The sequence below is a fragment of the Podarcis gaigeae genome (genome assembly GCF_964106915.1).
Source record: "Podarcis gaigeae genome assembly, chromosome: 10".
In the NCBI taxonomy this organism is placed as follows: Eukaryota; Metazoa; Chordata; class Lepidosauria; order Squamata; family Lacertidae; genus Podarcis; species Podarcis gaigeae.
Window position 1 is genome coordinate 71021576 of NC_139686.1, and position 11787 is coordinate 71033362.

Consider the following 11787-nt stretch of genomic DNA (forward strand, 5'->3'; position numbering starts at 1 on the left):
TAACCTTAAGGCATTAATTGATCTTTCTTTAGAGTGACCCTCACTATGCACTCTTGCCTAAGAACTACCTCTCTGGATCAGACCAAGGTCACCCTAGTAGAGGCAACAACCGTTTTTCATGCATCCAATTGATGTGCAACCACAATTCTGCACATTGCGGTGACCCAGAAGTGGCTGGAAAAGGGGGCAAGGCGGGGGCATAATGGGGTGGAGCAGGGCAGAGAAGCTTTATGCATGCTGAGCCAATGCATATGGGGGTCAGGAACATAACCCCCATGCAAATCAGTCATTGCCTTTATTGCACTCTTTGCAAGAATGCTAGGCACTACAAAGTAGGCTGGCGCTACAAGATAATTCAACGGATACTGGCTTACAACTTCCCACTTGCAACTAAAGTATTATTAATTCACGTGCTTGCAAAGCTTTATAAACTGCTTAACATTTAAAATGTGGTGTGCAAAAAAAGAAAAAACACGTAACACAAAATCAATATAAATCACAGTATAATGATTTCACACATTTCAGGTAACCAGCAGTGTTCATAATGAACAAAAATTAATCTGGGAAAGCCTGGTGAAAAGAAATGCTTTTAGCAGGCACCAAAAACACATAAAACCGCACATGCTCATAAGAGCATCTGGCTTTAAGACAGTCCTGAAGAAAGGGAACACTGTGTCTCTTTACCCTCTCTTCATTAACATTTTAGAAAAGCAACACACAATGTGATGTCTCACCCACTTACTCCATCTCAATTTTGTAAACTTGGTGCAAGGAGGTGCAAATGGTAATGATGTCACATCATGCATTATGTGCATGGCATGTTACAAAAAGAGAGAGAGCTGTCCTGTCTGGTGTGGCCCTAAGCAACTGAAAATCTCTGTACTATGAAGATGCTCAAGCTGTTAGTCTGTCAATTTCCCCACCAGGCTAGAAACACAGACTTTTAGCTCTATTTGCCACTGCCCTACATACTATGCTATCAGCACAGCAGTTTGAAACATCTTCTTGGCAGTAAAGCAAAGGCATGTTAGAGAGACCAGCATCAAGGGGATGAGCGTTTTCACCAGCCTTGTCCTACCAGCACCACCGCAGAGCCTCAAAAAACCCTGCTGTCTAGATGACAATCCTGGAAGAAGGGATGTTTGATGTAAAGAGATTGAACAATATCCACGCAATAAATGGTTGTGAGAGTTTAAACGAGAAGTTGTTACCTCCCTGGTGAGAAATGGAAAATGAACTGAGATATGAGAAGCTGGCAAGAGCTGTGAGGGGGAAGAAATGAGAATTGTGGCTGACATCCAGTGTGCGTAAGTTAATTGTAGTGAGCCTTTATTTGGCCTACCACTCTTTCTAATTCTGTTTCTAATTAATTAGTTTATTTTTACTGTTTTATACAATATTGCAGGGATGTCCAATCTATCATTGCAGGGCGTTCCTGGTCAATCTCGTGATCCTGATAGATCGATCCAAAAATAAGTAAGTAAGTAAGTAAGTAAGTAAGTAAGTAAATAATGGAAAAGCTCAACAACTTTTCTGAAGCCTCTCCAGAAGAAGCTCAACAGCCTTGACTATTCCTCCCCAATGGTAGATCACTGCCAGTGTTTTTAGAGCGGGAATAGATCGCAGTCTCTTGCGAGTTGGACATCCCTGCAATATTGTATGGATTGGTGTTTTTAATGAAGGACTTATTGTCATTTGCAATTGTTCTTATTTTTAAATTGTTATTGCTGTTGATTAGGTATATTGTCAGCCACTGGGCATGAATGACTTTTAAAATGCTTCTTGTGTGGACTGGGATTTTCTTAATCAAATATTGTCCTTTTGGATCTGTGCTTTGATGTGTTCCTTAGAGCGGACTCTCTCACATACCTCCCGCTTTTTCTCCTAAAGCAGCCTATAGAGCAGCTCTGACACCCACTTACCTCTCTGTATACTTCCTTCTGTGTCCCTCTGCAAATTTTGTTTTTACAATAGTGAGCCCCCCCTAAATTACTGTGATGATTCATTGTTCTCCAAAAGCATAGTTAGCTAGTTATACTAGTTTAAAGATTCATCTGCATAATGGATTAACGCCATGCATGATGGAAGGCTGATCTACACATGCTAAAATATTAGGTTATAACTGCATAAATGTAGGTTATGTACTTGGGATAGATTCTGCACTTGGTGACATATCTGTACCTGTCTGTGTGAAGAGGTATGCAGAACAGATGTGGATAACTCCCTTTCCTAGAGATTTAACAATAGATAATCTGAGGGATTTTTTAATAGTCTTCTCTGTATGGTTTGGCTTTGGAAGCCAAGCCAAAGTCACTAAAGTGCTGGGATTCTAACATATGTTTTGTTTAAAAGAAGATCTAGATTGTTTTCTATCCATTGTTTGTTCTTCAAAATGGTTGATGATCGTGAGACTTTTAGAAGGGGTGGCTAAGAAATTGACACTTAAAAGTTACATCAAGAGACTACCTAAACCGACAATAACCTCAAGTAAAATTACTCATAACAAGAAGCCACAGATTTAAAATCCAAATTCATTTAGCTCATGGGTAGGCAAACTAAGGCCCAGGGGCCGGATCCAGCCCAATCGCCTTCTAAATCTGGCCCACGGACAGTCCAGGAATCAGCATGTTTTTACATGAGTAGAATGTGTCATTTTATTTAAAATGCATCTCTGGGTTATTTGTGGGGCACAGGAATTTGATAGTATTTTTTTCCAAAATATAGTCCGGCCCCCGACAAGGTCTGAGGGACAGCAGACCGGCCCCCTGCTGAAAAACTTTGCTGACCCCTGATTTAGCTCCTGGTGAACAATAATACTAAATCCTCAAGTCAATGAATGCTATGTGTCAAGGGAAAATGAATTATCTAGATATGAATGCTGGTTTCTGATGTTTCACAACATCAATCTCTGAGAAGGAAAAGATCAGCTCAGTCACAGCATGTTCCTACTGAACATGGGCTTCCCATTCAGGGCAATATCAAAGCAGTGGTACATATGCAATAGGAATATGTAAATTTCAATCAACAGCCAAAGCCACTGCATATTTAGGAAATTGGGCTTTCATGGGAATGTCAAAACTCTGGAGTGGGGCATATAAAATCTATAAATCAAAAGACAAGGCATATACTTCACGGGGGGGGGGGACGACTATATGTCATAGAAGGAAACTATTTGCATATGAAATATACAATCACAGTAAGAAAGTAAATTCTTGGAGAATTGTTATAACTCATTGGCTGAGCAGTTACTTTGTGTTTAAGGTCCCAGGTTCAAGTAGGGCTGAGACTCAGCAAGAGTCCTTTCTGAACTGCAGAAAATACCAAGCTACTAGGTCAACAGTCAGACTCCCTATAAGACAGCATCCTATGTTCTTGTACCTATGTCATTTAAGACAGAAACATCTTTTTAAGGTCCACCACTGCATTGTTGTATTAAAACTGACCACAATATTCAACATATTATGTTGGGCTGCTTTACCTAATTTTCAGTGAAGGCACAGACTTTTTATTCAATGCTATCTATCTATTTATCTGTATTAGTCTGATATAATATTTGTTATTTAAGTCCTTTTTTTAAGGCCAAAAACTCAATATTTGCCAACAGATAGAATGGTTACACAAACTAGCACTATGTACATAGCCTCCCCAGGAACAAGGAACATTCTGGTCCCACCATCAATGTATCAAATAAGTTAACCTATTTTTATTGCTTTATGATTTCGTTTACCTAAATCAGGTAAAATGAGTCGCTGACAAATGCAAAAAATAATACACACTTGCTCCAAATCTCTAAAGTAGCATAGTAGTACTTGCTATGCTGCTACCTATTTCAACTATATAAAATCCACAAACACAGCTAACACATCTAAAAAGAAGACTCTGACACACAGCTAGCTTGTAAAAGGTTCCAATGGAGCAGAAGTGAGAAACTGACGGTAGAAGTGTGAGCTACAGTAGAATCATCATCATAAACAGAGATGCAAGGTCTCCCTGTTAAGCATATTTCTAGATATAACTGTGGTTTTTCAAGTCATACTGCTTCTAAGTACACTTCCCAAAATGCACTTTAGGGTTGCCATATTTCAAGAGGTCTGGATATAAAGAGTTGTTGAGCTTTTTTAGCACAATCGCCTGATAGCTCCGCCACCGCCAAACCACAACCTGAACCAGAGAAGCCCACAACCAATTTAAAAAACAACAACAAAATCCAGGACATTTGCTTTAAAATGTAGAATTCCTCCTATATGGGCATGTAGGACCCCCAAAAGAGGCCATGTCCAGGAATTCCCAGATGTATGGCAACTCTAATTTAGGCTGTCATGGAGCCATCCAGACAGTGCAGACACACCTGATTTGTAACCACAGTCTGTTAAAACAAGACTAAAATCAACAGGCAACCTGGCAGAATCTACTTGCCTTGCAAAGGGTAAGGCTATAGCTAGGCCAATACATACTATGCAATGTGCAGGTACAGCAACACATATTAACTCTCAGAATTATCTGGCCAAGGCAACCTTCTGCAATGCAGGCTTGTTGTTGTTTAGTCGTTTAGTCATGTCCGACTCTTTGTGACCCTATAGACCAGAGCATGCCAGGTTCTAAATGCAGGCTATAAACTTGCTAAATATCCAAGAACAATTACAAACTCCAAAGCAAGCATGGGAAGATGCAATAACTAACTTTGCATAGCTCATAACTGCACTCAAACAGCTACTTAAGATCACTCATTTAGTCAGTAGTTTCAATCTATAGCTCCCAAAAGGCCAAGGCTAACCTCTTGCCTTCAAAACCAAGATGCCTGCTGAGTAAAAAACTTCACATAATTCAAGCAATCCAGCCTAGTTAACACACTACCCATTAAGAACACCTGCTTGCTTACTTAGGATGAAATTCTTGGAAATAAGCACTGCGGAAATCTATATGGCTTGCTTCCAAGTAAGGAGGCTCAGTCCTGGAGTGTTGTAAGGGAAGAGATCTGACAGGCTGGCTCTTCTAATCTAAATATGCTAGAGGCCAAAGGTCAATTTTGTAAGCCGCTAAAACATCAGAGAAACATTTTTTTTACTGTTTAGGCAACTGAATGTAGTGAAGCAGATCTGCAAACCATTAAAAATGTATCATTTTAATTGTCTGTGCTAAAAGAGTTCAACAAGTTACTGTAAAACAAAATTAAACATTCAGTAATTTTGTTTCTGTAGGGAACCTGACAACTGATTTGTAATAATGTTCAAGAAAAATATGTGCTCAAACACTTTTAACCACCATAGTAGGAGGGTCAATGCCCTACCTACGCATCTCACACTGTGCTTTTACTCTTGACAGCACTTAATTCCAAGAGAGAAATGCCAAAACGGCCACATGGCCCCAGTCAAGGTCATGATGTTTTAATTAACTGTCTGCAGTGAAACATTTTATAGAGGGGTTCACTGATAAATGTATGCAAAAAATATGATAATTACTTAATTAACCTTGATCTGACATGTCTTAGAACAGAATAAGAACAAAGTTACAAAAACAGACATCATTCATTGACTATGACTCTTTGTTCTGTACACTGGAGAAAACAATTCACTGGGAACAAACTTTTAATATAGGGCCTCTGTACTTCAAATAAGGAGGAGGGTAGAAACTAAATTGGATTGCGTTTTTAAGATCCATTTGGCCATATATAAACTGGACAGGGCTTCCTTCTATAAGAAGGCTAAGCTAAGTCATTCAATTCCCTGCAGAGGAGTTGCCAGCTGTTCCCTAATCTAAGAGCATTTGCACTGAAACTGTCTTATGAATGTAGTTTGCATAGAAACTGGTGCCCAAATTCTCAATTTTATGTGATTTGCACATGGTGTAAATAAACCCCATAAAATGTCAATAGCCTACATATGTTTTAAATATTACAGATAGGAATGTATTGCTACCCTAAGAAGGACTTCAATTCCAAAACAGATAAAATTTAACGATGAGCAATGGGGGTGAACCAGGATAATGTGTATATATCAACTAGACTTGTTTTTTCCCCTGTAAGGAAGCTGAGTCATGTATCTTACTCCCTTTGGAGGAGCTGCCAGCTGAAGGACATTGAAGAACAGCACCAGTTACTGTAAGGAATAAATTGAGGCATATACAGGCATAAGATTCTGATATAATCATATTGCATTTCCAACTATGGACAAAACTGCAAGTTATCTTAAAAAATAATTCTATAATTTTGCATGTAGGTAAAAAGGAATGGAAGCTAAAATCAGTTCTAGCCTATTTGTCAATAATATTATCTGCCTTTTCAATTGGTAGGAGATATCTAAAAAGATGAGTTTGGCTATGTAGTCACATACATGTAAATCCCACTAAGGTCAGTAACAATCAAAGTGCAGGCTAGCAGTAATGGGATCTCAAGTTCTTATCAACTTTGTTTCACAAAATAAAACTTTTTCAACTTTGTTTCCCTCTCTTTCCATATAAATTATTTTTTCCTGCAACATTTACCGTATATACTGCTCAATTATTTGGATCTCTAAGTAGTGTACATAAAAAACTATCCATGGAAAATTATTATATCTATAATAAAACCAAACACTATCTAAAAATGCCTGCTGGAACAGGAAAGTTGTGCATGTGAAGTTCAGCAAGGAAGGTGCCTGTCTAATCTCAGTTCCAGAGAGTTGAGCCCTCAGCACTCAATGCACAGTTTTCCATGCCTCCATACCCTCTGGACTGTACAAAGTACCCAAGTGACAGTTTGCTGCACAAAAATCAAAACATGGTCGTTTTAGCAGTATGACTTTAGTAGATGAGACAAAGCAGTAAAATTGCAAGTGCCTGATTCAAACTTTGGATCAGATCCATCATCTGAGGCATTCAAAAGCACAAAAATCATTGAAAGTAATTAGCCAAAGAGTATACCTAAACTTTGCCACTGGACATTAAGCTGGAGAAGGAAAGCCATCTGTTACACTTTGCCATTAATATTCTGTTTATCATTCCAAATTGGTAGTAGTGGAATATTGCTTTTGACAGATTAGCATTACTTGTCCTACCAGTGTATTTCTGAGAACATGACCACACTGCAAATTCAAAGCAGTTTAACCCACGAGAGTTTTCTCTGTGGACCTTAGGAATTATTCTTTAACAAGTCCTGGGGATCTCTTAAGAGAATTCATAACAACATCGCTAAGCTACAATTACGAGGGTTCCAAAGATAAAGCAGTAACAATTAAATATTGCATAAACCAGTTTACATGTATAATGTAACTGTTGCTTCCAGGGGACCTGTGTTATTTAACATTCATTCTTATTTGTTTGCAGGGAAGGCATACACCATCATACCAAACAACTGTTATCTCACACTTTCCAGTGCATTTCTCCATCACGTTCCTTAGTGCAAGAAGTTGGGACGGGAGGGAGGAGAGCAGGCTTGCTGCACAAGAACACCAAATCCATTCTACTAGCACAATCTGAATCTCCCTTAATGTTATTTAGTGCCACTCACAAAATAGTGGGAGTCTGGAAGTGGCCAGTCTTCCTCATTCAGCAGCTGTTTACCTAATTCATGGGTTATCCTATTTATTTCAACGCACTGTAAATAACTTCTGTTGTTGATATCTGTTTTTAATTAATTTAGGACTCCAAGATTTGAGGGCAGCTTTCCACTACATATTTGATATTTATTTATTTTGGAATGGAGAAGGAAGACTCCACACCTTACCTACCCTTTTCTGTGTCAACGCTAAGTATTTCTTAACATGGATTTAGCTTCCTTGACAAACCACCCTACCTTCAAATGCAAAGCATAGCAGTACAACTCTAGAAAAGAGATGGCAACCTATGGCGCTTCGGGTGTTGCTGGACTCTAAATCCCATGAGCCCTGATGAGCACAGCCACAGTCAGAGATGATGGGAATGCAAGGAAGGCCACAGATTTCCTATCCCTCCCCCATAATTGCAGCACTGGCACTAAACCAATGGATTTTAGCTAGCTTTCCAATAAACGTTTCATATGTTGGGCTGCTTAAATGCTCCTTGATGAGCAGGAAAGCCATTCCCTGCAAACCTTCTCTTGCAATCTTGCATTGCAACCTCCACCTCCTTTGAAGCTACCAATCAACGACAACACTAAAAATAAAAACGAAGCACCTTTCAAGCCTGTTCTGGTTACCCCAATTTCCCCTAGGTTTAAACTGCTGTCTTTAAAACAAAAATAAAAAACAAAAAACAGGAACACTATTTTAGCATGTCAGAGGACTTGTTTTCGACCCAAGAAACCCCTCGGCTGATTTTCGTAGAGGTGAGAAGCTTGTGGTGGTCAAGGACTTGGCACGCAGCAGCCCAGCCAGCGCCTTCAGGGGAACACGCCCCGCGCCTTGTGCAGATCTTGGGGGAAACCCAGCTGATGAGCTAAGTCCCGCCCCGGCTTTTGCCCCGCCCTCCTATTGGCTGAAACTCCACACTCGGAATAATAACAATCGTCCTCCCAAGCGATTGGCACGCTCGCCTTGGCACGTTGCGGCGCCTTAGCGCAGGCTGGTCCCCGGCGCGGCTACTACGACTCCCCGGGAGGGTTAGTCACCGGGGATGCTTTCCTCGTTATTGCAGAGCTGTCATAATGTTTAGCCACACTTCTCCCCCTCCTTCCTTCCTTCCTCCCTCCCTCCCTCTTCCTTGCATGGCACGCGTTGGTGCCACCGCTCCCCTTGCCAGGAGAAGATGCCCTGGAATACCTTCCTTCTACTCGGGCTGAAAAGGGGTGTGTGGCGGGGAGGGGAGTCTCGGTGCCGAGGCTGAAGTCTGCCCTGGATCCGTGCTGCCCTTCCTCGTAGGGCCAGATCCCAGCCCTCAGCGGGATTCCCTTTCAGGTAACGGTGCAGCGGCTGGCAGCCTTACAGCCCTTTCCCAGGCATGTTTACTCAGAAGCAAGTCCCACGCACCGAGTACAGAAAAAGAGCTTACTCCCAAGTAAGTGGGGATAGCCCTGCATCTGTCCTGAGCAAAAAGCGGAGAGAGGAAGAGGTGGCGCTCTGCACTTGCTCAGAAGCACTCGCTTTTTTTGATATCCCAGGACCCAGCTCGGCACATTTGCGTCCTGCGCATCCCTCGCTCCGCAGCCCTTTCCCCGCCGGCCTGCTCCCTCTTCAGTCCCAGCTGGGCCCGGCCGAACTTTCTCCGCTCCCCGCGGCTCTCCAGGCGCTCCGCCGCTGACGCACATTTAATTCTGCCGTGCGGCACGCGAGACACGCAGCGCGATCCAGGAAGGCTGTGCGCCGCCGCCGCCGCCTCCCCTTCCCCAGCCGCAGGAAGGGGGTCGGGGGCGGCGGCGGCGGCCAAACTGCCCCGAAGCGGAGAAGTTGCCGCGCCTCGCCCCCCGCCGTGGTCTTCTTCTTCTTCTTCGGGGCCCTTCGCCCGCCAACCCCCTCCCCTCCCCCCCGGCCCGCGCTTACCTTGCTTGACGCACTTGAGCCGGATGGGGTCCTTGCAGTGCTTGATCACGGCCAGCACATCCCGGATGGTGAGCCCGGCCACTGGGGTCTCGTTCACCTCCAGCAGCAGCTCCTCGGGCACCAACTTGCTGCCTCCGCTCTCGTAGACCACCTGGCCGGGCTTGACCTCCCCCAGGTACGGGAACTGCCCGTTCTCGGCGCCCCCCTTCAGCTCGAAGCCCAGCTGGCCCTCCTGGCTCCTCACGATGACACACTCATGGACTCGGCTCGTCCAGTGGCTTTTCTTCTTCAAGCCCTTGGACATTGCCGTGAGGGGGAAAGGGATGGGCGCTTCTCCCTCGCCTGCCTGCCTGCCTGCCTGCCTGCCGCCCGCCTCCCTCCTCGCTCGCTCTCCTTCGCCTCGGGGTGTCCTTGGAGTTTCCTTTAGCTCGTGTGGGGCTGGCGAGGAGGAGGAGGGAGGCTGCCGAGAGGGGCGGGCGAGGGGGCTGCTCTCGCCTGCCGCTCCCGCTACTCCCGCCTGCCGTCTGGGCCGGCGGAGAGCAGGGAGGATGGAGCGGGGCGAGGGACGGGGCTGAGGCGGCGGCGGCGGCGGCTTCCCCCCCTCTCTGCCGCTCTAGCTGCGAGAGCGCGGGGAACTGCTGGCCATGGCAGCTGCGGCAGCCAGGATGCTGCGTGTGCGAGAGAGAGAGGGAGAGTACGGACTAGTTTTACAGTAACTGGATGGCGAGCCTGAGGGGGGAGAGCGGGCGAGCGAGAGGGCGGGCTGCGTGTGGATGCTGCTGCTGCTGCTGCTGCTGCTGCTGCTGGAGTAGTAGGAGGCGGCGGCGTGGATGTGTGCGGGGGGGGGGGGGCGTCTGCCTGCCTGCCTGCCTGGCTCGCGCACTCGCTCTCCCCAGACGGAGCCTCTGACCCGGTAGTGAAGGCCGAGAGGGAGGCTGGCTTGCCTGGCAAAAGCAGCAGAGAAGGGAGGGAAGGGAAGCGACGGGAGAAGGCGGGGAGCAGCCAGCGGTGGGTGGGGAGGGAGGAGAGAAGACGGACCCGCCGCCGAGGCAGGCACGGCCAAGCGCCGCCAGGCTGAGGGAAACGGCGCCTCAGGCTCCGGCGCGCGGGCGCGCGCTCGGCGTCTCTCGCTCTCCCTCAGGTTTGGCGCGCTGGGCGAAGGAGACGTAGCCCCCCCCCCCGCCGCCGCGCGCACACGCACAAAACGGAGCCAGCCTCGCGCAACCCCCGCGCGCTCCATCTCGCTCCCGCGCTGCGCAAAGGCGCGATTCTGAACGGAGCCGGCGCGCATCTGCGGCGAACCATCCAGGCCAAAGGATCCCGGAAGGGGCAGATGGCCCCAGCCGTAGGAGCCAACTCCCAGGGGCCACAGTCCCTTCACACACACACACACCAATACAATATTTGAGGGGGCCAATCCCCCCAAAAAGTTGATGGGCATTGGCATTCCAAGGTTTACCTGAGACGCTCCCAGATTTTATTCAAGTTGGCCCCCCTGACTCCAGCATTGCTTCGGATCTGCCAGTTGCTGCAAACCGGGAGGGGGTGCTGCTCTTGGGCTCCGATCCTGCTTGCTGGTTTCCCCACTGTGAGAACAGGATGCCCAACTAGGTCTTATGTCTGGTTTTCTGCAGGGGTTGGCTCAAAGGCCAACTCTTTATATTTTTCCCTTTTCCCTTTCTGCAGGTCAAAATCAGCCATTGCATCTGAAAGCAGGTTGGTCACCACTTGGGATCTCTGAATCCTCCCCACCCCCAAGATGCTTCAATTGCCTCATTGCCCTGACCTCACACAATCTCATATGGCATGTAACCTCACCTTTTGCTGCTGCCTGTCCAGTCCAACACAAAGTAGGGGATGGCTTTTAATAGATAGGAGAGGATATATTAATTTAGCCCTCCAGGTGTGGGTTAAACATACAAAGAGATCAGAGAAAGGACATAGGCAACTCATAAGTATGTTTCCAGCTACAAGAATGTAGCCATGGAATTAATGGATTTGCCAGTTTGCCTTCATTACTCATACATATTTCCTTTGAATAGACTGTGTGTGTGTGGACTAATAATAATAATAATTTATTATTTGTACCCCACCCATTTGGCTGGGTTTCCCCAGTCACTCTGGGCGGCTTCCAACAAAGATTAAAAATACATCAAAATGTCATTAAAAACTTCCCTGATGAGGGCTGCCTTCAGATGTTTTCTAAATTTCAGGTAGTTGTTTATCTCTTTGACATCTGATGGGAGGGCATTCCACAGAGCGGGCACCACTACCAAGAAGGCCCTCTGCCTGGTTCCCTGTAGCTTTGCTTCTCACAGTGAGGGAACCACCAGAAGGCCCTCGGCGCTGGACCTCAGTG

General features: G+C 45.6%; 1 protein-coding gene across 21 annotated transcripts in view; it reads right to left on the minus strand.

Moving 5' to 3' along the window:
- The window catches only part of MAGI2 (membrane associated guanylate kinase, WW and PDZ domain containing 2), a 628972-nt gene extending 618460 nt beyond the window's left edge, over positions 1-10512 (minus strand). For 3 of the 21 annotated variants that reach the window (XR_014555823.1, XM_083701296.1, XM_083701295.1), the window contains exon 1: positions 9429-10249. Coding sequence is in view for 19 of the 21 variants with exons in the window: in XM_083701296.1 (XP_083557422.1) it covers positions 9429-9732 (304 nt within the window). In the remaining 2 variants the exon portion in view is untranslated. Of the gene's footprint in view, positions 1-9428 lie in introns of all 21 variants that reach the window. The other 18 variants (XM_083701301.1, XM_083701299.1, XM_083701289.1 and 15 more) reach the window with 13 other exon arrangements.
- Positions 10513-11787: the final 1275 nt, after the last annotated feature.